The following is a 27,648-nucleotide window of genomic DNA, read 5'->3' on the forward strand; positions in this document are numbered from 1 at the left end:
TTATGTGAATAAATTTTTTTTTATTTTTACACCATAATCCAATTCTAGTTATCTTAATTGAATTTAAAACTTTTTCAATTGCATTAAATTTACAAAAAAGTTCTCCCTCATTATACTAAAGCATTTCCAGTCCTCAGATACTGAATGAGTAAAATCATTTTATTGGCTCTCTTTTAATTAACTCCTTCAAATGCACATTGTTTAAAAACTGACTAGGTCAAAAATAGTTACGCCTGCAGGTTGACCTACTCCGACTCTGCCAAACTCCTCCAAGTGCAACATAAATTGACGTTTTCAGAGTACAAAGTCAATGTTATGGAAACACTGCTCCTCCTTTTCCATGGGGCCAATCTGGGCAATTTTTTCATTAAAATTCTTCTTCTGCCTGTTTGCTGCAGGACTCCTTGAGCTGCTGTAGCCGCTCCATAGTTTCAGAAATGGTGCGTTCCCCGTGGACCTTATTGTCTCTCGTGCGGATATTAACAGTGCCACTGATTTTCTCTTTTTCACCAACAACTGAAACAAACACACAAAGCTTTGTCAGACTTAATCTAAGATATGGAAGGATTCACACTGAACATCTGAAAAGAAATGATCCTAGGATCCAAAAGCTACCCCATAGCTTCTGATACATTAAAAGGTACAAGTGACCATGTATTAATATTTAAAAGAAACTCTTTGCAATATCTAAAACTACTGTGCTTATTGAGTCAATCTAGACAACTTAAAAAAATAATAAAACCCTAAACATCATGAATACCTTTTTCAAGTAATTCCACATGAGGAATTATCTTGAGAAAGTAATCAAACAGATGTATTTAAAACAATGTGTCTTCATCCTTGTTATAATAGCAAAATATTTTTTCACAAACATCCATGATTATTTAAGTGGGAAAAAAAAAAACCAGTATGTATGCATGGGCCTATTTTTATAGTTATTATGTATTAAAATATATAATAGAAAAAAATCAGGACTGGAAGAAACTAAATAAATTCTCGATTACGATTCACTTAAGTCTGTCTCAAGGTTTCAGTAGATTTTCCTGATGTCTGGCAAATTTTCTTTGGTAAGTTTCCATTCTTACCTAAAATGAAGTTATACTGTGCTAACTGTGCATTTCGGATCTTCTTATTCAATGTACAACCTGGATCCAGATCAATGTCTGCCATGAATTTGGCATCGTGGAATTGTTGCCGTACCTATTGTAACAGAGATACAGAATTTGTCAGATCTAAAATTAGAATTATATTTTGATGTTACATGATTTTACTGAACACAGGGATCAAGACTTCCTGGGTGAACTTCCAGGAATTTAAAGCTGGCAAAACTGTCTTAGATAATATTATTCACTGCCATTTTTCCCCCGCTTTTGAGAAAAAGGCCAGCTCCTCTTTATTACCTCAGGTCATGTGTATTAAGTAAACAATGTCTTCAGTATTCTTCTTTTCCAAAAAAGCAATACACTAGATTACATTTTATTAATTATACATTAACTAAACTTCCCATTAACCTGATAACCTATTAACATGACAAAAAGACCTAAATGATTTTATTTCACTATCATTTCATATGAAGCTCAGATTACAGATATGAAAAATATCACATGATCAACACCTGAAAGAAATGATCTTCAACTGAATTTAACTTCTGAGTATCAGAAAGTTTATCAGGTTATCATAGGCATTAGTCCCTTAACTTCAAAATAGAATAATATTTAATAGTCTAAAAGTAATTTAGATTAGAACAAAGTAACAACGAGTCTAAAAAAATGTTTCTGTTCAACCTGCTATGAGAGTTGGACATTTTACATTCAAATCACCCCACACCTGGCAGAAACCTGTTTCTTTACAGTAGCCATTAACCCAAAGGAAGAACAGGAGAGTTGGAGGAAGCTGGTGCTACTTCCTCATGTCTGCCATAGGGACAGTACCCTTGGGCTTTCATGAAAAGCCAGTGTGGGCAGTGACTGCCTATCATCTTTTTGTAGACACAGAAGTTATACTGTCGACTAGCAGAATTACCACCACAATTCCACCCAGACCACTTAGAAGAAGGGTCAGAGTTTCTGGAAATCCTGGTCAGAAAGCAGAAGGAATTTTTCCAGGAAAACATCTTAAGCACAGCTGAAGGTGAAACAGTAACTATCATACTCTACTTAAGAATCACCCGTAAAACCAGCATTCTCCGGTTGACCTAGGTGACAAAATATTTCTTTCAATTTTTGATTGAAAAGGATTCTAAATGATCTACAACACATTCATTTCTCAAATGCGAGTTATGTGTAAACCAAGGGTTATTTATGTATGTCAAATGTTTATTTCTATAAGGTATACTTTTTGAAACAATCTAAGTGACTTTGCCTATACTGTGCACAAGCTTTAGCATATTAACTAGTAGATTTTTAAGCCATAGTGATCACAAACCAATTAACCTGTTGAAATTTGGTAACACCCATTTCAGAAGGGTCGTTACAGAATTTTAGAATGCCAAGACAGGTCTACATCTTCAACTTATAACTACTTTAAAGCATAAAGCATCAGTTTTTTTCATTTTTCTCAACACGGGTCCTGTGTGTGCATGTGAGATGGGCAATTCTGCAGTTGGGGAAGTGGCCTGATAATTACAGGGTGTTTAATATGTCTGCTCTACAGTTATTAGGTATCAGGAGTACTGCCCTGTCTTCTCTCCCCACAAATGAAAAACTTACCACATAATCTGGAATGTCACCCCACCCCCAAAGGGAAGTGGGGAGGTCAGTGATGTCTCTAGTTGAGAACTCAGTTAACCAATACAGAACTTTTTCCTACTGTGTGAGCTTTCACATACAAATAAGACAAAGTGCACTCAACCATGGAACATAACTTTGATTCTCATCATTTGTAACTAAAACTACTGTGTACAGTAACAGTAATAGGAATAGTCTGAATGGTTTATCTACTAGACGGTTTAGTGTTCACTTCATTTTTTTTTTTTTAAGAGATGGGGTCTCACTATGTTGCTCAGGCTGGAATGCAGTGGCTGCTCACAAGCACAATCATCACACTCTGAACCCTCAAAGATCCTCCTGCCTCAAGCCCCCAAGTAGCTGGGACTACAGGTATGCATCTCCATGCTCAAGTTCATTTATTTCTTAAGGGTAATTAAGACCTGAGTGTGGTTTATTCTGATGGTCTGGAGACAGGATAGTTTTGATGTTATAGTATTGTTCACTGATCAACTTTTAATAATTTGAAATTCCTTACTATGGCATTTTCACTACAGCAGAACAGATTGTTATATGCTTTAAAGTGAAGTTATGAATGGTTATACATTTGTTGGTTAAGTTTTTTGGGGGCAGGGACAAGACATTGGTCTGCTATGCTACTAACCTGGAAAAAAGTTTCAAACAGCTAAAGAAATTTACATTAAAATGAAGCAAAATTACTCTTTGAGTCAAAGAGCAGCTTCAACTGTATTTTGAACTGGAATTTACCTATCATACTGAAGTACCTGATATTTGCTAATTTGGTTTTTTAAAATACTAAATACTAAAATATACAAGCGTAACTGGGTATGGCGGCTCCTGCCTGTAGTCACTGCTACTTGGGAGGCCGAGGTGCAAGGACTGCGTGAGCCCAGGAGTTTGAGGTTACAGTGAGCCAGGCATTGTACCACTGCACTCCAGCTGGGGCAAGAGAGAGATCCCATCTCTTAAAACAAATACAATAAAATACACAAGTGTACCTAAAACACTATCCAAATATGTCTTCTGATTATGGAATCATGTAGAAAAGCACTACAGAAGAAACATAATCTATTCAGGCTTAACAAAGATTAAAAATAGTAACATTTCTCTACATCACAACAGCTTGATTCATCAAGAATATAGGGCTTATGTGATCTGAAAAGCTTAACAGATATTAAGTTGAAAGAAAATTCACATCTAAGGCTTACCTTTTGGGCATATTCATCACAGGTTGGTCCCACTGGAACTACCATTACCTGGCGAGGAGACAGCCAAAAGGGCCTTTGAAAGAGAATAAAAATACTCAGTGTAGATGTGGGCACATTCACTAAACAGGGACAGCATATTTCTTAGTCTACTTTTCAGTATCTTTTCCTGGAATATGTAAGGACTACTTTTAAAACTTGGCTTAAAAAACCCCAAAATGAAAAAACCTATCCAATAAAGATTAAGGCGAGGAGATACAGGAGAAGAAAACTAACCCTACATAAGGAAAGTCTGTAACTACGATTTGTCTTGCTAAGCAGATAGCAAAACCAGTTGAGGATAGGACTATGCCTCACACTTTAATACATCACAAAACACTGTGTATTGGCTGTGAGAGGGGGTATCAAATTATTTAATAACTGCATGTAGTGATTAATTGTTCGAGTATTTTATTACTTATTCTTCATGGGGACTGTAGTGATTAATTGTTCGAGTATTTTATTACTTATTCTTCATGGGGACACAGTGTCCTCAGTTTATTCAAAATCCATTTTGCACCACTCAGCAAATTGTAACTGATAATAACTGGTTATGGCATTTGGTAAAAATGAGAGTTTTCACTACTTATTAAAAAATAAGCCCATCCAATTCTTCCTTTGAAGCAATTCAAGTGTCAAATGCTTCTGATGCTGCAAATATCAGGCTAATGTTTCTCTCCATCATTCCTCTATTTTCAGTTGTTCTGTTAAATCAGGCAAAAGGCTAAAGTAGGCACTAAATTCTACCCTAATCATGGACTTTTCCCCACCTACAACAAGTTTAGCAGAGTAATTAGCTGAGGACTCCCTTAATTCTTGAAGTACCTTATAGAGCATGTGTCTCACATTTTATCTGACTTTGAGAAATCTAAAGAGATTATCTTATATCATTGACCAGTATGAAAAACTGTTCTAATTTCTGAAGTAACCAAGTTCAAATAAAACTGAAATGACAGTAATGTAAGATTAAACCAATGTACATCATTCTACAAAAGTTTTAAATCAATATGATTAATATGGAAGGCTCTACACATGGGTGCTTTTATAACCCTGTGCTGCTTTCAAATGCATTGCGAGTCCAGAAAAAAACTGCTTAAGAAGATGAAAGTTATGTGGCCATGTATCTTGCCAACAAAAACGTAACCTCATAGAAACCAATCACAAAATGTTGATCAGTTGGGCATCTGTTTTAAAAAACGCTTGGCTATTCAAAGATGTCAAAATACTTGCTTGTTATGATTAGCAAGGCTGAACGAAAAAAGCCATAAGCCTCCTCATTTATCTACGTAAAACCAGCAAAGCCATCTAAATCCCAAAACAAAGTCACCAGAAAAGCATCCAAAACAATAAGTATACTTCTTAACAGAATACTAATTCCTAATTAGAAAGTATTACACAACATTCAAACAAACCAAGTTCTGGAATTAAAGTAATTACTACTAGCATAAAAAGTTTGTGTTTAGATTATGATTCCTTATTTTTTAGTGAACACTTGTCATTAGTTAGAAGCAACTGACTGCAATCATTCTCCCTTTCCATCTGATAATTAAATCAAAAAGTAGACATTTCTTGTAGCCAATTTATACTAACCAGAAAAAGAAAAAAAAAAAAAAAAGACAAAAATTACCATTTGCCCCCATAGTTTTCCGTGAGGATAGCAATCATTCTTTCCACTGACCCCAAGATGGCTCGATGAACAATCACTGGCCTTTTCTTATCATCACCATCATGGCTACAAAGAAAAAGAATTTGTTTTGCCTTATCATATATATATATTTTCCCCTATATATTCCTGGAGAACATTCAGAGCAGACACCAGAAACTCACCTTACATAAGTAAGATTAAACCTGATGGGCAACTGAAAATCCAGCTGGATGGTGGCACACTGGTGGTACCGCCCAATCGCATCTTTAATCTGTATGTCAATCTAAGAAGCAAAGACTGGGTTACTATAAAATGCCAGTGATACTAATGTGGAGTTCAGTAGTTGGATTAGGGCTGATTTTTCTTTTTTCCAACTTCTTTCGAAGCCCTATCTTCTTCATCCACAAGCGAAAATCATATTATCCAAATATACTTCAGTGCTCACCTTTGGACCATAGAAAGCTCCGTCTCCAGAGTTTAACTCCCACTTTTCACCAAATTCATTCAGACTATTTTCAAGTTGCTGAGGATAAAGCAAAATGATTTTTTTTAATCGCAATTTCCCTTCCTCCAGCCTAATTTGAGACTAAAAATACAGTAATTACTTTCACAGATCAATATTCTCTGCTTTAGAATTTTGTCCACCTGAACATACGCTCACACCAACCCCTTTTTAAAGCTTATAGCTTGATAACTGAAAAAAGCCATTAAAACATTCAACCATTTCTAAAATACACAAAGGAAAAAACCAGCTTACTCAAACCTAGGAACCTTTCCAATTTCCTTTTATCCATTTAAAGAGGCTTGGCTTTCTTACATCTCGGAACAAGCCAATTTCAAACAGTATTCAAAAGCATGCTGAAAAATACCACTTACTTTCTCAGCTTGATCCCATACTTCAATATCTCCAAGGAATTTTTCCGGGCGAGTAGAAAGGTTCAGTTTAAAAGAAAATCCAAATACGCTATATACCGTACGTAGAAAATCCAAACAACCTTTTATTTCATCTTCAATCTTTAAATTAAAAAAAAAAAAGAAAAGAAAAAAGAAACAGTAGTTATTTTCCTTGACTTTCTTGACACTTCTTTCAAAGTATTTTATTCCCCAGGGTCTCATACCTGCTCCATGGCACAGAATATGTGAGCATCGTCCTGCTGGAATCTTCGTACCCGGGTGAGTCCTGTGAGTGCTCCAGACAGCTCATTCCTATGAAGTACCCCAAAATCAGCTAGCCGCAGAGGCAGTTCTCGCCAGGACCTTGGCCGATGATCAAACATAAGGCTGAAGAGAAAAAGAAAAGTCCACGGACACTTAAGAATAAAACTGCTTGTGTAATGTTACATTTAATTACACGAAATGTTGTCAAAAAGCCACTGATTCTAGCTGTCCATCCAAGCAACATTTCTTAAATGCTGGGCTTCATACAGCAGTAAAAGCATTTGCATGAATAAAATAGCAAATAAGTTATAATTCAATGAACCACAGTGAGGAATAAAAAATGTATTCCAACAACTGAAGAATCTGGGAAAATTAAGAAGGAACTTAGTTGATGTTCTGGCCTATAATACAGCTTCTTCACAAAGATTCTTCTCTCACCTCCTCTGCCCTCCTTGCCTGGCTAGTAGTTGCTGTGGACACTGAGTTACCTGTATCCACAGCTCTCCTGTGTCTTCCCTTAAGCTGTTCTTCACCCAACTTTCAAAGATAGAAAGCAGAGCGGCCTCATGACGAGGAACATTTTCCAAGAATGCTGAGTCATTAGCAGGTTTTGACAGAACAAGTTTCTTTCTTTTTTTTTTTTTTTTTTTTTGAGGCGGAGTCTCGCTCTGTCGCCCGGACTGGAGTGCAGTGGCCGGATCTCAGCTCACTGCAAGCTCCGCCTCCCGGGTTTACGCCATTCTCCTGCCTGAGCCTCCCGAGTAGCTGAGACTACAGGCGCCCGCCACCTCGCCCGGCTAGTTTTTGTATTTTTAGTAGAGACGGGTTTTCACCGTGTTAGCCAGGATGGTCTCGATCTCCTGACCTCGTGATCCGCCCGTCTCGGCCTCCCAAAGTGCTGGGATTACAGGCTTGAGCCACCGCGCCCGGCCCACAAGTTTCTTTAAAAACAACAACACACTAGATAATTTGTTACACCTCCATATTCCATCTTCCTCTTTTATATTCTGCCTTGGTCATTGCTATGATCCCAGTACCATTACTGAATGCCCATAGATCTGGAGATCTGGCGGGACACAGTGGCTCATGCCTGTAATCCCAGAGCTTTGGGAGGCCAAAGTGGAAGGATAGCTTGAGGTCAGGAGTTTGAGACCAGGCTGAGCAACATAGCAAGACCTCATCTCTACAGAAAAAAAAATTTTTTAAATTAGTTGGGCATGGTGGCATATGTCTGCAGTCCCAGCACTCCAGTTGGAAGACCTCTTAAAAAAAAAAAAAAAAAAAAAAAAAATAGATCTGGGGATCTAATGAGGCACAGAAGATGTAATACAACAATGATGTTGCTTTTAAATGCTCTTCTGATCACATAATTTGTTTTTAATGAAAATGTTGTTAAAGGAGAGAAGAACCCAGGATGAATTGTAGCATGTGAAAATCTTCAGTAGAAATTCAAAGCTGCCGAATACCAGTGTCCTGGGCAGTTCATGGGTTTCAAAGCAAACAGCTCCTTCTCCACCTCAAAGGAGAACATGTTCTCGCTGTAGTGCTGCCAGTGACCCGAGGTCATCCAGAGTCGGCTGTTGAAAATGTTTGGGGTGACTACCTCCTGGAATCCTCTTTTCCTATATTCACTCTGATAGAAAATAAACAGAAACATGTGTAGGCAAATAAATGCTCATACTTCAAGTGGGAGTAAAAACTTAAAAGAGAGATTTTATACTCTCTCATGAGAAAGATGCACACATGCCATGATTGAGAAATCCCACTTCTAAGTATATACCGAAGAGAAAACTCTTGGCACATGTACGTAAGGAGGCTTATAAAAGCAATGCTACTGCACATGGCTGATAATAAGGGACAATTATACATCAGCATCCATCAGAAAAGGGTTGAGCACATTGTGGTAGTTACATAACAAAATAATATGTAGCACATGAAAATAAACTGGATTTGTATGTCTCTAAAAATACATCACAAGACAGTCTGATACACAATAAGGCTTCCTATATGTAACACATACATACATAAATAATTTAAGGGTACACATACATGGGCTAGATGTAAATAACATGGACAAAAAGAATCCATGCCAACTTCAAAACAGCAGTTTCTTCTAGAAAGCTGGCATATGGTATACCAGTATATGGGTATATATAGCAGTATATGGAGGTATATGGATCAAAACTGGGTCCTAAAGAGAGGCTTTTTAAACAATTATTTTTTTTTTAATATTGTGAACAAAAAAATCTCAAGCAAATATAGCTCAAAATGAATCTTTGTTAAATTTGGGTAGTAAGTACACAAGATATTGGATATACTATTCTCTATAAAGTTATACTTGAAACATTTCATAATTTACAAAGAAAAAAAGCAATGTAAAAACCGTTTTTTCAAAGAAAATAGAAATCAATGATCAAAGTCAGAGGGCACAGAGCTCCTGTGTCAAGGACCACAGGTGCCCCTTCAAGCTCACCAGCTTCCATATGTATATGGGCAAAATCAACTACTAGGGATGATTTATGAGGCCACAGACTTCTACTTTTACTTATTGTTTTATACATTTCTTCTCAAATAGAGATTATCTTTCTTTTTAGTAGACCTTATTTAATAAAAATGATCATATACTCTAAATCTAAAGAAGAAAGCAATAAATATGACTTACCCTAATGAATTCAATAAGTGCATTATAAATGTAGGCTCCCTTTGGCAGAAAAAAGCAACTTCCAGGGCTGAGTTCATGAAAGAAATATAGTTCTTGGTCCTGGGTAAAAGAAAAGCAAAAGAATGTTTATGTATGTCATGTATGTGTGTGTGTATATATACAGGAATTTCAGTGTTCTTGAGCTCAGAATATGGTCATGATGTCCCATATTTCAATCAGTGCCAACCCTGAATCAAAGAAACCATGTCAGTGTTTCTGGTGGTACAGAATTGCAGCTGATCTACAATTTGGCAGACGTGTAACACATGCCCTGCTTGTTATATTCCTCAATCCAGTCAAGTTTCCCCAACAGTGGCAGTGAGGAAGGCTCCCTCAGTTCTCTATCCACTGCAGTACCTCTTATGGTTCTTAATTCCTTAAAGCTCCAAGATCTGGAAGTTTTTCTCATTTTATTTATTTATTTATTTTCTTAATAGGAGTGTCAGGAAGGAGACTGGGAAAAAGACACTGATAATGAAATAGATGATGATAAAGTTGGCTGACTTTGGGTCACGGTGAAAGAAACACACCCTCCTACCTCCTTGCCCAACACCCCCCTCACCAAGTGCCCAAAAGCCCTCAGGGAAGGGCCCACCAATCGTTGCTGGCTGCCTCGTGCCTGGAATGTCAGAGAGTCAGGGGTGCAAGGCACTGGCTGCTAGCTTCAGCTCAAGCTTCATAACCTAACAGTCAAGGACCCCTGGCACAGAGAGCCTATCTTAGGGAGGAATGTTTTATCTAGCCTAACTTCTAGTTTAGAGGACATTCAGCAGTAACAGAGATAATGGGTAGAGGAAATGACAGCACAGGATCTGTGTGTGACACGCTGTGTTACCTTGGGCAACAAGTAGGTTAATCTTTGTGGGACTCTGTTTCCACATTTTAAATGAGTCAGTGAGACTAGATGGTTTCCAAAGTCTAGTTCTCCCAGCTCTATGAGAAGCTGTTATACTTCTTTTACAGAAAACTGTAGATCATCAGCGTTTGTTCTGAATAAAAGTAGTTCAAATGCATTTTTGTGTGGTACTGAGATCACTCCAGGCAGATAATGTGGACAATCAGTAAGTAAGTATAGTTCGTACAGGACACAGCACCAGTTACTAAAAAGCTACAGCATCTCTTCAAAACAAGATTCCTAGTACTTCATACAGCTAAATTTCAAACTTCAAATGAAGTTGAAAAAAACTCAGTCTAGACACATCACTGTTCTTGAACATACCCTGCCAATTTTCCTATGATCTCGGTTTTTAGCTTCCTCTTGGAACTTCTCCCACTCTTTCAACATTTTAGGATCTGGGAATGAAATGCCATAAATTCTCTGCAGAGTCTCCATATCTGCTTTGCCTTCCCAGTATGTGGAAGAATTCTGAAAACAAGGATTAACCATGAAACAACATTCAAATTTGTAAACATCTCACTTATTTTAACTCCCAATTGCTTTGAGGCCTTGTTAGAGTAGTTACTCATTCTGCAGCACAAAGTTGGCTGTTTACTTCCCTCGAAAATGCCCGTCCCTCAATCTGCAGGTGGGTGCAGTGGCTCACGCCTATAATCCCAGCACTCTGTGAAGCAGAGGCAGGAGGACTGCTTGAGCCCAGGTGTTTGAGACCAGCCTCGGCAACACAGGGAGACCCTGTTCTTTACAAAAAAAAAGGAAAATTATCCAGGCATGGTGGTGTGCGCTTACGGTCGCAGCTACTCAGGAGGCTGAGGCGGGAGGACCGCTTGAGTCTGGAGTGCAGTGGCACGATCTCCGCTCACTGCAACCTCATTTCCCAGGCTCAAGTGGTCCTCCACTCTCTTTTTGGGGTAACACAGTGAGACCCATTCTACACCCCAACACCCTTAAAACTGCCCACCCCTCGATACTTAACCACAATTCCACAAACATTACTTTGCCTGCAAAGGCACTTCTCACGAAATGATTGAGCAAAAATATATATGAGCCAATAAAAAAAATCTTGAAATGACTCAATTATTCTCTTGATTTAAAGTGTATTTTAATAACCTCCACAAAATGTTTATGAAGTAGTATAAAACTGGGTTCTGTTAAAAAGAACAACTTGGGAAATTATTAATTTAGACATACAAAGGGCAAAAACACGTACTCCTAGTGAGTCTCAAAGCTTTTATAGAGCCAGGATGGCCTATGCTGTATGATTTTGTAAAACCTCCATCCCCTGGGCTTGCTCAGGTAATGACAGCAAGTCAGTCACCCCTTGAGGGATTTCAATTATAATAAACCTGATAGCATACAGCTCCCAGTTAATAGACAGCATGAGAAAACACCATCGTTTCATGTGCAGCAGAAAATGGTAAAGAGAAATCAGTGAAAGTTTAAACACATATCTATTCTAGACAGATGCATTCACATAGTCTTTAAAGTTACATTGCTTACTTTGTGTATTTTTAAAGCCTTAATTTTGCCCGTGTGTCTGACATGAGGACCCCGGCAGAGATCTATCAAAGGGCCACACCTAAACATAAAATGAAAGGAGTTTTAACAAACACAAAATGACATACATACCAGATACATTTAATGACATCTAATATTCTCACCTATAGACTGTGGTAGTTGGAGTATTCACCTTTTCATTCAATATCCGACATTTGAACTTGTTGTACTGAAAACAGGAAAAATTATTCTTTTAAAAGACTGTCCTTGAATTTTTACTTCTAAGTACTATGGATAAAATGTAGCACTGTATGAATATAAATGTTGATATTTCATGTTTTAAAAACATGTTGAAGGAATGGTTTGCTAGGGAAAAAAGTGAAATAAAAATAATAAAAATACTTAATGTTTTCTAAAGAACCAAATACGCTTCGGCTTAGTACACTGAACTCCAGTGCTGTCACTTCAACTAACATGAATACATGATATTAATGGTGGGGGCCACACATTATGGTTCAATTTACCTTAAACATTGCCAGTAAAGTTTCTTTCTTAACTTCCAGTCTTTCAAAAGCTTGTTTTTCTTTAATGATCTTCTTACATAAAGACTCCAGAGAAGAGAAATCATTGCTGGACACACCCCTGAAGGAGAAGAAAGTATAGTCTTTTCATTCCATTTGAATCACACCATGGCTTCAAAAAATGTTTCTTTGGAAAAAATATTTGGAATACTTCAAGGATTTTAATATCAAAAAATTAGACTATTGCATCATATCTTAGAATTCTAAACAAAACATTTTTCATAAGTAATTTTTACATTTTATATTTTCAGTGGCTTCTACCTTGGTCATCCATGGAGACCTTTCTCACTAGTGACCCCTTCCCACAACTCTATCACCAGGTTTTAAAGGAGAGGGGAGGACCAGTGTCCCTGAATTTCCCAAAACACCTTAGGACTCTACCTCCATCAATCTGTAACAGAGGTCTCATTAAATCTTCTATTACTTCAAGTAAATTGCAACATTTCAAGTACTGATAATGAGCATACGTGATGAAGAAGCAGTGAAAGCTGTATCATTTCTCCTTTCCTGTGGACTCTAAAAATAACTTATGGATCCATCCATAGTCACTGACTTCAGTTTTCTTTATCTAGTTGACAGCTTACCCTTCCTCGAGGTACATGTCATAATAGAATCCATTTTCTATTGGCGGACCATAGCATAAACATCCACCATAGACTCTTTCCATGGCTTCACCCATTATGTGAGCACTGGAGTGCCAATACACCTGAAAATTTAAAGAAAAATGGCATGGTCTGAGTCTTGGTGTACAAGTTGTCAATTAACGTAGTTGTCTGAAAGAGACCTAATATTTATTACAAGTAAACCCAATATATAAAATCCTAAATTTCTAAATCTATAAACTACTGTGTTTCTATCCATAGCCAAAGTAATTCAAAAGGCTTCCAATTACTAAAGTGTATTTTTATTTTGGAAATCATCTGGTTTAGCTGTTTTCAAACAAATTAAACTGAACTTGCCATCACTAATTAAACAGCATTGATTTTGCTCTCTGAAAACAACTGCTCTCACAACGTGACTATCTCATTGACTGCAATGGCCCAGGTTCTATTGAGTCAATGTGCCCAAAGCACCATGTCTCAGACACTGTGAACTGGTCTTTAGCTGGCTATGGAACATCACTTAGAAATTACACGTTGTTACTGGCCCAAAACAAAGGTGGTACAACCCGACCCCACAACACAATGACAAAACATAAGGACAAACATCTGTACACTGAAACCAAATGGCAGTACTTGGTTTTAAAGTGATCACTGGGATGAGTCAGAATACACCCAAAGCAATGTTTTCAAGATTTAGTATTAAGGTACCAAAGTGACATTAAAAAATTCTCATAAGAAACTTGAGGACTCCAAAATACATTTGAAAACCACTAATCCACATACATAAGTGAACAATCATCACTAAAACAAAATACTTTGTTTCTCCTTATATGATACACAGCCATGAAGAATTAAAAAGAAAATCTTGTCATCAAATGCAGGTTGATTTTTATAGTGTTATCCAGCAGCTTTGCATCTTAAGACGAAAAAGATACAGAAAAAAATACAGAAATTGTCCAATAAAGGGAGTGCTTTGAAGTAAGGTTCAAATTTATTTGTCAAATGTACCTATCTTGCTAAAATGTTCATAGTTTAGAGGCCAGGCGCAGTGGCTCACACCTATAATCCCAGCACTTCGGGAGGCTGAGGTGGGCAGATTACTTGAGGTCAGGAGTTCGAGACCAGCCTGGCCAACAATGGTGAAACCCCATCTTTAGTAAAAATACAAAAATTAGCCAAGCGTGATCGCGTGCTCCTATAATCCCAGCTACTCGAGAGGCTGAGGCAGGAGAATCACTTGAACCTGGGCGGCAGAGGTTGCAGTGAGCCGAGAGCGCACCACTGCATTCCAGTCTGGGTGACAGAGCGAGACTCCATCATAAAAAAAAAAAAAAAATTAAAATAAAATAAAATAGTGTTCACAGTTTAGAAAACAATTTTTACTTGTTTAATCAATGTTTAATAAAATTCCCAAAACATTTTCCCTATTGAAGTGTCCAGTAATGAAAAGACTTATTCAGCTTCACCTCTTTATTTTCTAAGGCAAGCACTTTTATTATGTTCCCTAAATGAAGGACAAAATGAAGATTTCAAATATGACAATGAGATAGCAATAACTGTTTGCCACCCAATCGCAGCAGGACTGAACTGATGCAAACATGAATCTGCATCCTAAAATTCAATGAATACTAAATCAGCAACTTACTGCCTGAGCCTCCTCATCCTCAAACTTGAGAAGCTCCAAGGTACAATCTTCTTCCAGAGGGCGGTCCAGGTCCCACACAGCATTATTTACTTTAGCAATGACGGTGCTGTCGGCCAGGCCTTGACTTAAAAGAAAAAAAATGTTCACACATATATAAGAACACAGGAATCTAATTTGAAAACAGGAAAATAAACACTATTTTTATTATATATTGATTCTTTTATTGATGTATCTCTATTCTTCTGAAATATAATAATAAAAACAACAAACTCCCAAAATGTACCTAAGAATGTAACTGGAATATCCTGAAAATGCAGAACATTATCATTTGACAGTGAATGCCTCTTGTTTAAGCAGATACGGCAACTATGGTAAATAAGCATGATCAATTGCCAATGGTTTGATTAATCTTAATTTCTCCAACAAATAAGTTTTGTTTTTTTTTTTAAATTTTTTAGAGACAGGGTCTTACTATGTTTCCCAGGCTGGCCTCCTGGCCTCAAGCAATCCTCCAACATCAGCCTCCAGAGTAGCTGGGACAACTGGCACAAGTCACCACACCCAGCTTTCTCTTAATACATCCACCTTTCTCTTTCTACAAAGGTAAGCTATTTAGACTCCAAAGGAGGGGGGGGGAGGGCCTACTAAATAACTTCTCTGTTTCTCTTCTTGCTTAAAATGTACACCAGATCCTTTCTTTGACAGACAATGCTAACCTCAGAATAAATTCTGCAAATGCCTAAGATGATAATATTTATAATATAGAGGTAAAATGAAAGATTATTTAATAAAACTTTTCATAATATGAGTAAAAAATATACAATATCAAACATAAAAGTATCAAATGATGAAATATCAGAGCACACACAGAATGTAAAAGCCACAGGAGTTCTGAGGAGGCAAAGCAGCACAGGACAGAGTCATCTGGAAAGGCTTTGAGGATAAAGCACTCACAGGAAGAAAGTGGGGGGGCCATGGCATTCCAGATGAGGGAATGGCCACAGATGCAAGCAGAGGTGCAAGTGAAGAAATGTTTATGCAGGAAGCTGTGTGACTAGAGCAGAGTTGAGTAAGGTGAGCCAGATTATACATCTAAATGCACAGCTAGAGAAATAATAGTCTATAACAGCCTGGACATCTCAACGAAGGTAGGCAATACTCTACAATGTGAAGAAAAAGTATACACCTTTTACACTGTAAATCTCAAAGAAACCTACCACTAGAAGGCTTTAAGCTAGCTGGGCTTGCTGTGTTGGTGGTTCTCTATGTATAAGGGTTTACAACCAAATGTATACAACTTCTCCTATGTAAGGATCAAGAAAGAAGAAACAAACAGAAGGTAAACAACAAACTCCTTTCTATTTTCAATACTCCTACTAACTTGACCATAGGTTACAGACAATGTTTTCTTTCCTCCTGAGATCAGATGGAGCCAATAAAATAAATACATGCATTTCACAAAACATAACATGAATTTGGCAGACAGAAATGTATTTCATCATATTGGTATAAAATAGTTTTCAGGAGATTAAAGAACTGATAAAAAGGTTACTCATATTCTCTAGATTCTTTGGGAAGAACATGACTTTTATCTTACGATCCAAAAATGGAGCCCCAAGATTCTAATAGAGTTACTTTGAAAATGTAGATTACACATGGGGCCATACTGGATCATGTCAATTTTTCAAAGAAGGGTAAAATAATCTGTAAGATTTGCAACAAAATGGCCAGGTGCGGTGGCTCACGCCTGTAATCCCAGCGATTTGCGAGGCCGAGGCAGGCAGATCACGAGGTCAGGAGATCGAGACCATCCTGGCTAACACAGTGAAACCCCGTCTCTACTAAAAATACAAAAAACTAGCCAGGCGTGGTGGCAGGCGCTTGTAGTCCCAGCAACTCGGGAGGCTGAGGCAGGAGAATGGCATGAACCCGGGAGACGGAGCTTGCAGTGAGCCCAGATTGTGCCGCTGCACTCCAGCCTGGGCGACAGAGCAAGACTCCGTCTCAAAAAAAAAAAAAAAGGATTTATAACAAAACAAAACTTCAAAGAAAAACCTTTTGATGCAAATGGAACATGTCTTTTTTGTCCTTCCCTTTCATATTCACCACTAATTATCTGAATCTTTAAATAGCCTGTTATCAATGTTATAATTTTTCACAGAACAAAAAGTTATTCTGGACTTTTGTAAAAATTTCCTAAGGTATTCTCAGTGCAGATCAGTGACTTAACTCCAGAGCTAAAGCCCATCAATGTTTTATGTAATTCGACCTTTTTTTTTTCCCTCCACGATGGAGTCTCGCTCTGTCACCAAGGCTGGAGTACAGTGGCTCAATCTCCATTCACTGCAACCTCCACCTCCCTGGTTCAAGCTATCCTCCCACCTCAGCCTCCAAGTAGTTGGAACTACAGGTGTGCGCCAACACGCCTGGCTAATTTTTGTATTTTCAGTAGAGACAGGGTTTCACCATGTTGGCCAGGCTGGTCTTGAACTCCCAACCTCAGGTGATCTGCCTGCCTTGGCCTCCCAAAGTGCTGGGATTACAGCTGTGAGCCAATGTGCCCAGCTATGTAATTCAACTTAGAATTTTATAGTTCTTGAAAAATACTTTTCAACTGAAGACTTGATAAATTACAACATAATCTAGATCAACGTTGTAGAAGGTAGGGGAAAAGGTTCCCAGACTAACAGAAGCCCAAATTTTAATGACACAGCTACAATCTCATTGTGTGACAACAGAAGAATCTCTTAATCAACCTGACCTTCAAAATTATCTCTAAAATGAAAGGTTTAACTGATACTTAAAGGTCTATCCAGTTCTCTGTGCTCTCACATAGAAACTTGCATGGTATCACAACTGTTTACTTCCTTTGGAGTACGGTAGAAGTACTTGTAGGTAGAAGCCCTTGTCAAATGAATGGAAATACTCTGTTCACTTTGTAAAAAGTACTAACCAATGTCGGTGGTACAGTAGAGGCTCATGGCTCATAGGCCTAACTGCTTCTGCTTCTACTAGTTGTATAATAGGCTTACCAAGAATCAGCCACGCTGGTTCCCCAAACTGTTTTTGTGCTTGTTCTTTTACGTGTTTGGTTCAATAATACAAAATTGATGACAATCAACCATATGACAATTCATGTGGTGAGATCAAAGGGTTCATTTCAATACATAACAATTATAAATAAACTTAAAAATACATAATTATAAAATAATACAATGAAGGAATTATGGTTTCTATGAAAACCAAGTTGAATGTTTGAGAAGGCTTGATAAATCCAAGTCACACACACAAAAATATTGTCAAGTTAGGTGTGACTTTACAACTACACGAAAATCTGCAAGGATTCTGCGCTCAGACCACTTCTCAAATGTGTTAAGATAATGTAAGAACTCTAATTAGCACTCGCTATCCCCCAAAGCTTTGCCATATATATATATTCACTGTTTTTTATATATATATAAAGTTAGCAAATACATATATAGTCACATATTTAAAGTTGAAGTGTTTTAAGACCAAGATTGGCAAGCTTTTTCTGTAAAAGGTCACACAAATATTTTACACTTTGCAGGCCAAACATGGTTTCTGCTGCATATTCTTTTTAGTTGTTTTATTTTTTCCAACTATTAAAAAATGTAAGAATCATTTTTATTTTTGGCTTTTAGGACGTACACAAACAGGTTATGACCATAGTTTCCCAATATCTGGCTTAAGACATATATATATGTTTTACCAATTATTATTTTGATAAACTGACTAATTACTGATCCCAATCATATCAGATTAAGAAAACTTCTCCCCTATTACAAAACATGCATCTAATTCTCACTTAATTGAAATAACTTCTTCCCACCCCAATAAAAGTTTTAAGACTAGGAATAGTCCTTCGTTCACAGTACACTTTTTTCATGTGTCATATAAAGTTTCTTAACGTTTCCATGTGAGATTATCTAGCTTCATTTTTAACTTCAAAACCAAGGCATTTAAGTCAAAATAGGTAAATACCGTCTACTCAGTTTTGTAACATTTATAATCATAGTAAGACTAAAAATATACAATGTCCCATAAGACCAAAGTGAACTCTTTCAGAAATTAACTTTGAATTTTGACTACATAGCTCTGTATCATTTTGATTTTTAAAAAATCCCAAGTAGGCCAAATTAAACAGATTAAAAACACTGAATAGTAACATAAAAATATTATAAGAATAAAACATGGCAGGATAATAAAATGAAGTTTAGTTAGGCCACAAACTATAGAATGTCATGATGGGTGTAGATTATACCTAATTCCACAGGCAATTTGATATGGTGTAGTTTTCCAAGATTCCGCATCAACCTGTTTACCATCAGGCAGAGTGACTTTAATTGGCTTGCTATCTTTTTCTGCCTTTTCTGCCAGAAGGGAATCGTGTTCTGCTTTTAGTATATTATACATCTCAAGACGTGTGTAAATATATTCAGGCCAAGGATTCAACTGTAAGACAACAAATCAGGAAATAAATAATCAGTAAATATTGTTTTCCTATTTAGAAATGGGAAAGAAATAATAAAAACAATACAGAAACCCACGACAATTGATTCAACGTAGTAAATAAACACACTGCCAAAATCACCCGGCATTACCTCAGTTTGGTCCTAAATGAAGGTAAAAGAAGGAATTAAATGCCCTATTCTTTCTTTCTTTTTTTTTTTTTTTCCAGACGAAGTCTCACTCTTGTCTGGAGTGCAATGGCGTGATCTTGGCTCACTGCAACTTCCGCCTCCTGGGTTCAAGCGATTCTCCTCCCTCAGCCTCCCGAGTAGTTGGGATTATAGGAGTATCTGGGATTATAGGAGCGTGGTACCACGCCCAGCTAATTTTTGTATTTTTAGTAGAGATGGGGTTTCACCATGTTGGCCAGGCTGGTCTCGAACTCCTGACCTCAGGTGATCTGCCCGCCTCAGCCTCCCAAAGTGCTAGAATTACAGGCATATGCCACCATCCCGGCCTAAATGCCCTAGTGTTATGCTGAATTGACAATTACCATTTTGCTATTATTTACAGCAAGTGGTCTTTTCTCTTTTAAGATGCCTTCTTAAGATCTTTTCTAACAAAATTATTCTACAAATAGAGCTATAAACAATTCTGGAAATAAAAACAATAAACTGCCTTTTCCATTTTGTTTCAATCATGTCCAAGTGATGGTCTGTGTAGCTGGTCGGCCTATATGTCCACTCACAACCAATCACAAATGTATTTGACTTAGGTCTCTCCTTCAAGGAAAGTATTTACTGAATTCAAAGATGCCATGATCACCCTGGAATATGTAATTAGCAAATATAATAAAATAGCATATTACTACTTTCTCTAGTAGATAAAATTAACAAAGATATTTTATATAAAACACCCATTTAGGTTTCTAAAGGTTTGGCAAAGAAAGAAAAAGAGATGGCAATCAAAGAGCTGACTTCCTCTACTGTCGGAGACTCTATAATTTCTGGAACATTTCAAAAAGGCAGTGAATCTGTGGTAACAAAACAGTCGAACTAACATCTACAGCATTTATCATCTTCAAATTACAAGAACATTAACACTGTATACAACAGTGAAGAGGAGATTGCTTAATTTTGCCATGACTTTCTATCTTCAAATGAATTTCAATCTATCAAATACAAAATGACTTACTGCAATACAGATTTTGATAATGCTACCAAAACGTCTCCATATATATCAACATACAATTTGAAAGGAGTACAAGCTAATATCTAATCCTTAAGAAACTGACCAGGCTCATTCTTGTAATCCTAGCACTTAGGGAGGCCAAGGCAGATGGATCACTTGAGGCCAGGAGTTCAAGACCACCCTGGCCAACACGGCAAAATCTCTACTAAAAATAAAAAATTAGCCAGGTGTGGTGGTGCAACCTGTAGTCCCAGCTACTTGTGGGGATGAGGCGTAAGAATCATTTGAACCTGGGAGGTGGAGCTTGCAGTGAGCCAAGATCGGGCTACTGCACTCCAGCCTGGGCTGGACCCCATCTTAAACAAAATGAAACAGAACAAAACTGACTGGAGATAATAGAAAATAACATCAAATGAAAAAGATTCATTGTCTGCCCAGTAATTCCTTCCCTCCCTCCTTCCTTCCCTCCCTCCTTCCTTCCTTTAACGACAGGGTTTCACTATGTTGCCTAGGCTGGCTGGAGTGCAGTGACAATTCACAGGCACATTCACAGTGCATTTCGGCCCCAAACTCCTGGGCTCCCAGCGATCCTCCCACTCAGTCTCAAGTGGTTGGCTCCCACCACTGTACCAGGCCTTAATATCCTTGTAATTCCCACCCACAGCGGTCCCTCCCTTTCTTTAGTCATTCAGTTGTTCTTTGGGAGCTTTTCATCAAATTATCACAACGGTCCATAATCTTCAATGGTGAAGAATCCATGAATTAACTAAAAGCTCAGAGCCTGTCATTCTACAACGATAATCTGAATCCCTCAGACTAATGCACAGTACCTGCTTCCATCCACTCTAAAGCATCATTATAAACCTCCCCACCAGCACTACCCTCTGTATTTTAACTGCAGTTTATCATCATAGCCACTTGGCATGTCCCAATTAGAATTTCGTGTCAAAATTTCTTCAACATTCATTCAACAGATACCCTCTGTGTCAGGCTCTGTGACTGCAGAGATGAATAAAATCTGCATGTTGCCCTTGGAGGGGAAGGCGAAGGTCTTGGACAGTTCACGGTACACTCTTTTTTCCAGACCAATCGTTAAACATAAATAATCACATGTCCCACTTAAAATTATCTGTTCAGAAGAGTCTTCTAATTATATTCTTTGTCTTATTTCCAGGTCAATTCTCAGGCTGTGATGGAACAGCATGTATGCTTGTATTGAAAGTATAAAAAAGAAATTAGGGAACATATGCATTTTCCCATTTGCTTGCAAATTTTAAAATTCACAATCAACAATTTTCTTCACAATTACAGTGGGGTAAAATGGTCGGGAGACTGATCAACTGATCAACCGTAAGAGAAATGGTTAGGTAAGGTTCTAAGCAACACTACACTTGATCATCTATAAACTTACCCTAAAGTAAATGATGGCACTATACATTTAGTAATTGCAGCATTTGTAAAAGTGGCTCTTAAAAGCCAGCTTATTGTGCTACTTCTAAAAAGGCTGTTCCTTTGTGCTTCTTCCTTCTGATAGCTTTCTAAAGAGTCTCCAATAAAACAGCTCTAATGACTAAAGCAAAAAGTGAAGCACAGTTCACAGCAGTAAAAATATAGTAGAAAGACAAGCTTAACTGCCTCTAAAAGCAAAATACTCAGGAACCAGGTTGATTCAGGGTTGGCTTTTGATATGCCAGTTCCTTTCGGTGTGAGCCTGGGGAAGTGAAAGCATTTTCTCCAGACTTGAGAGGCTTTAAGGGGAATCTGTCCTGGCTTAGAAGCCAACCCTAGGGCAGGTCTAGATGGAAAGGGCAAGGAGGCAGTCACAAAACTGGCTTTCTTTGGTTTTTGTTGTATTCAGTGTAAGCCCAAACACCAAGCCTCGATTCCCTTAACATCTCATGTAATGAAATAATCAGAGAGCTAGCATCACGTCTGGTAACTGAATAATTACCAGTCTCCTCTTCAACTTCTGTTCTCTGATTTTTATATTCAACCCACAATCAGGTCACCTTATACAATCATACGCCAGTTGCTTCCTTTTACAGTAACAAAAGACTGAAAGTCTTTTTTCCTCTCTCAGATTATCCTTTCCTAATTCTTCTTCCTGATTTTTCCAACCAGTACCATCTTATAACACCATGTAAACCATTAGAATCCTTACACATTCAGAAAGTCTCAGAAAGTTCCCTGTGATTTGCCAACCTTTGATAACAGAGCCCTCTGCGATGATAACTTTTACCTCAGCTCGACCTCCATCTCCAGATCCTTCTTTGTTCTTCTTTTTGCCTCCTTCCTTTCGCTTCTCTTCACCAGCACCAATCTAAATAAGCAAAAAACGTTTTATATTTTAATCTAATGTGACACCTCCACCCTGCGATGCCCCAGCAAAAGTGTTGAGAATGTTATTTTAGTATTTGTTATTGAATTTTTAAAAAATGGAAATCTGATATTGAAAGACTGAACAATTTCATCACTGGCAAAGACAGGTTAACAACTACGATAAAGACGAGTCTTCAAAAAGTAAGAAGGAGTTACTAACGATGTTTTAACTCCTCAAATTTCATTTATTTTATTTTAACTATACCCGTGAGTCTCGCTTCAGGTTTACTTGGACCACATACCAAACATATGGCCACAGGGAAGCATTCAGTTGACTCAGTAAGCATATTTCCAGGAAAAACAAACAAACAAACAAACAAACTGAATACAAAGCATGCCCATGAACTCCACCAGTGCTACCAAAAGCCATGGAAGAAGCAGATATAAGGCCCAATCCCTACCATGTGTAAACCTAGTCTCTCTAGGGAAAGTAAGGCATACATGTGTGAGAAACTCCCGGAAAAGAAAAGAACACAGTAGCAGTGCTACGATTAGACGTCAAACAAGCTAGGACTAGTGTAAGAACTTTAAAGGATGGAATGCATTTCAACAGGTGGATTTTGAGAATAGAGGCAATGTGTCCTACGTGTACACATAAACTTGTTGTCAGAAACGTTAAAACTTAAAGAGAGAAAAAATGACTAAACCAGGCTGATTAATGAAGGATTGTTTTAGAAAGTAATACAAGGTAAGACAGACTAATGTTCACAGAAGAACTAAAAGTTACCGGAAGGAATACAGGCTTCAATTAGAAGTAAGTGAAGTCATACAAAGTTTTAAAGTAATAAATCCTGTGCCAGGAATGTAGAGGGGGGGATTTTATTTAGTTTGCATGTTTGTGACCTTTAGTTTTTTAAAGTTTTAAGATACAATCCATATACCATACAAGTTGCCCATGTAAAGTATACAATTCAATGGTTTTTAGGTATTCACTGTTGTGCAACTATCACTACCATTAATTGTAGAGTATTTTTATCACCCTCAAAAAGAAACTTTGTACCCATTAGCAGTTCACTCCCTGTTGCCTTCAACTCCAGACCCTGGCAACCATTAATCTAGTTTCTGTTTCTATGGATTTGCCTATTCTAGGAATTTCATATAAATAGAATCACACATTATGTGGTCTTTTGTGACAGGCTTCTTTTAGTTAGCATAATAATTTCAAGATCATCAGGTTGTAACATGTATCAATACTTGTCATTGTACCTTTTTATTATCAAATAATATTCCATTGCTTACTTATCCATTTATCAGTTGATGGACATTTTGGTCACTGTCTTTTAAATCCTATAAAACGTGTTACTTGTATAATAAAAAAAAAAACCTAGTTTTAAAATATGACTCCTAATTTCATGCTGAGCTAAAATTCCCCCCTACTCCAGGAGTCTGGATTTAATAAACTTTAAAGGTTCATTTAGATTCAACAGATCCTTTGTCATACCGTAGAAGTGAGGTAACTAATCAAGTATACTGGGTAAAAAGAAAATTGCAGGTGTGTGCAGGTTTAAAGTGGAAAGATAATAAAATAAGTTTTATATTTCTGATAAGATTATTTGGGTTTTGACCATTTGCCAAATGAATAGGGGTAGTGACAGAGAGAGAGAGAGACAATCACCACAAAGTTTTTCTGGTTCTAAATACAGCTCCGTTTTATAAACAAGAACATTGGCTCAAAGAAGCAACTTGCCCACTTGTATCATTAAGTAGTAGAGGTGGGACATTACAACAGGTCTCTCTGGAACCCTGAGGCCTATTACTTCTTTTCTACAACACTGGGAAGAGAGTGGGCAATTGTTCTCTATTTCCCTGAGTATATATGTTATGTACATCTACATACAAGTAATCTAAAATTTCAACCCCTAAGTTGGGAAACAGAACTGGATTGTTAACAGAAGCTACAGAATTACCTTTCTCAGGAATGATCTGTCCCTGACTCACTCAGAACAGCATAGGGGTTATTAGTATTTGCTATAGGATACTGGGTTTGAGAAAGGGGAAAAGAAAGGGATACTTGGTTTGAGGAAGTTACTGTTCCTATGCCTGCTTTCTCATCTGTATAATGGAGATAATAATAGAACCCAGTTCATAGCGTTATTAAGAAGACTGAATGAGGCCAGGAGCGGTGGCTCAGGCCTGTAATCCCAGCACTTTGGGAGGTCCAGGCAGGCAGATCATGAGGTCAGGAGATCGAGACCATCCTGGCTAACACGGTGAAACCCCGTCTCTACCAAAAATACAAAAAAAAAAAAAAAAAAAGAAAAATTAGCAGGGCGTGGTGGCGGGGGCCTGTAGTCCCAGCTACTAGGGAGGCTGAGGCAGGAGAATGGCGTGAACCCGGGAGGCGGAGCTTGCAGTGAGCCCAGATCGCACGACTGCACTCCAGCCTGGGCGACAGGGAAAAAACAAAACAAAACAAAAAACAAAAGACTGAATGAGTTAATTCATGGAATACATTAATACAGTACCAAACCCATACTTAGTACTCAAAATAAATATTAACTATTGTATAACTATTACAGGAAGGAAAAAGTACATATTTGTTAACCATACATATCACGTCCAATTAAGAATAGTACAGGAGGCCGGGCGCGGTGGCTCAAGCCTGTAATCCCAGCACTTTGGGAGGCCGAGACGGGCGGATCACGAGGTCAGGAGATCGAGACCATCCTGGCGAACACGGTGAAACCCCGTCTCTACTAAAAAATACAAAAATCTAGCCGGGCGAGATGGTGGGCGCCTGTAGTCCCAGCTACTCTGGAGGCTGAGGCAGGAGAATGGTGTAAACCCGGGAAGGCGGAGCTTGCAGTGAGCTGAGATCCGGCCACTGCACTCCAGCCCGCGCAACAGAGCGAGACTCTGTCTCCAAAAAAAAAAAAAAAAAAAAAAGAATAGTACAGGAAAATATTTATGGACAGGGAAAGTTGTTGACCACATCCTATTAAGCAAAAAAAAAAAAAAAAGTTACAGAACAGTAAAAATACCATTTTATGTGAAAAAAAATCTATGTATTGTCACCCTTTATCATCTAGAATTAAATTTACTTAGTTTAGAATGTGCCCATATGCAGTTTCTCCATTCAATTCCGAGTAGACAACCAAGAAAAAGTTTTGGCTTTTAAGTGACTTGTCCTGTCACAGACTTGGGATAGAGGCTCCCTTAGCTCAAGATGTCACCACTTCTCACTTGGACTATTACAACAGTTTTCTGCATGTGGCCTCACCTTCTACCCCGATGCCAGCGTGACTTTTACAAATTCAATCTTCCCGCTTAAGATCCTTCATGTATAGAACACAAGTATCAAACATCCTTGTTGCCTAAGATCTTTCTGACTGCTGTTCCTTTAACCCTTCTGGCATATCTCTTGCAAACAACCCGAAAGACAATTCACCTGCGTGCCCCTTTTCACTGCCTTCCCTACCTTTATGTGGGAAGCCCCGTCCTGCCTGTTTTCCTGGTGAAATCATTCTTCCAAACTCAATTCGAAAGAGCCCTCCTAAGCTTCCTCTTCTGTAATACCACACGGCTGATCACAAAGCACTAGGGCTGTTTTCCTGTCTCTTACACATCAGCCTGTGAGGCCCTCAAAGTCGGGGAACTGGGCCCTATTCATCTTCCCACCTGCACCGCCCAGCTCAGTGCCGGGCAAAATGTATACTTAACCACCCAAACTTGGACAAGTTGGGGTCAGATCTCAGGGACTCGGTTTTCCTTTCCTCAAAATGGAGCTCTTTACCCCCGCAGGATCTTAGGAGATTGATTAAATAAGGCTCTGCAATGTGTTTCCCGCTTACAGTAAGCCATAAACTCAAGTTTGGAAGCCCCAAGCCTAAGATTCTGATTCTGTCTCCGCGTCTAACTATTGTAGATGTGAGGCTCTCAACAAGTCGCTCAATCAAGGTCTGTTTCCTCATCTGTAAAGAGAATGGACCCAGAGATGAACTGCAAGGCTCCACCCTAATTTATGAATGAACGGTTCCCAAAGGGGGAACCGACTTTCCATGAGTCCCACCGTCTCCCACTCCTCCGACCCACGCGGTACCGGCCTCTTCCTGCTTCCTGTTCCCTGCCCCGGCCGCGAGGGTAGCGTCTGCAGCCACGAGAGTCCCAGGCTGGTCTCTGGGTCCCACCAGGTCTGCTCACCGGCTTCTCCTCGCCTCCCATCTTCCCTGAAGGACTGCTGGCCTTCTCCTCAAACATTGGTGAACGACGAAGCGATCAGAAAACCCGAAAGCGATGGCCTAGAGGAGAAGAGCAAAGAGGCGGGTCGGAGGTGGACTAGCGCCCGGGAACACTGCGCTTGCGCCACTTGGCCTCGACTGGACCAGCTGATGCAATCGAAAGGCGCCCTAACCCCGCCCCCAACTTGCGGCGGAACGGGCAGCCAATGGATAACGGGGGAAGACGGGCCCTCCCTCCTCTAAGCCAATGGGAAATCCTTTTGGATGACAGAGCCCGTCTAGGAAATCAGGTTGTGGCGGGTGAGGGGGAGCAACTGCAGAAGCTACAAGCCTACTCTCCGCTGACCTTGGTCTGGACGCTTTCCAGCGTCAAGTCCCCAGTGCGCGTGCGCTTTCTTCCCTTCTGACTTTATGTCGCACAATCATGGACCTTCCCGGACACCGTAGATAATAAGTCAGTCTTGGCCTAAACTTCCGGGAAGTTTTCGGCGACCTGGATACCATCGTCGAGGCTGGAACAAATTCAGGGATGGAGTCCAGGGTTTCCTGCGGTTTCGGCGCTTCCTGACCTGGCGCGACTGCCGACTTCTCGGCACTACCCAGGTCTCTGGCTCCCTGTGTGTAGTGGTGAATCGAGTCTTCCTCATGGCAGTCCAGACTCCCCAAGCCCTGAGTCCTAGTGATCGGGGAAAAAACCCTTCCTTGAACATTCTTCACTGCTAGCCGCTGCTGA

General features: G+C 38.8%; 1 protein-coding gene across 1 annotated transcript; it reads right to left on the reverse strand.

Annotated features, from left to right (window-relative positions):
• TARS1 (threonyl-tRNA synthetase 1) lies at positions 1-27,267 on the reverse strand. The gene is made up of 19 exons (XM_033179312.1): positions 26,878-27,267; positions 22,598-22,678; positions 18,980-19,170; positions 14,698-14,821; positions 13,035-13,156; positions 12,394-12,511; positions 12,034-12,098; positions 11,873-11,951; positions 10,694-10,840; positions 9,436-9,534; positions 8,240-8,406; positions 6,734-6,896; positions 6,492-6,629; positions 6,061-6,138; positions 5,798-5,898; positions 5,598-5,702; positions 3,935-4,007; positions 1,086-1,200; positions 1-516 (listed from the first exon to the last, which is right to left on the reverse strand). The coding sequence occupies exons 1-19, from the start codon at positions 26,932-26,934 to the stop codon at positions 368-370; spliced, it is 2,172 nt and encodes a 723-aa protein (XP_033035203.1). The 5' UTR covers positions 26,935-27,267; the 3' UTR covers positions 1-367.
• Between the last annotated feature and the right edge of the window lie 381 nt (positions 27,268-27,648).

Source organism: Trachypithecus francoisi, unplaced genomic scaffold (genome assembly GCF_009764315.1).
Source record: "Trachypithecus francoisi isolate TF-2019V2 unplaced genomic scaffold, Tfra_2.0 Lachesis_group2, whole genome shotgun sequence".
In the NCBI taxonomy this organism is placed as follows: domain Eukaryota; kingdom Metazoa; phylum Chordata; class Mammalia; order Primates; family Cercopithecidae; genus Trachypithecus; species Trachypithecus francoisi.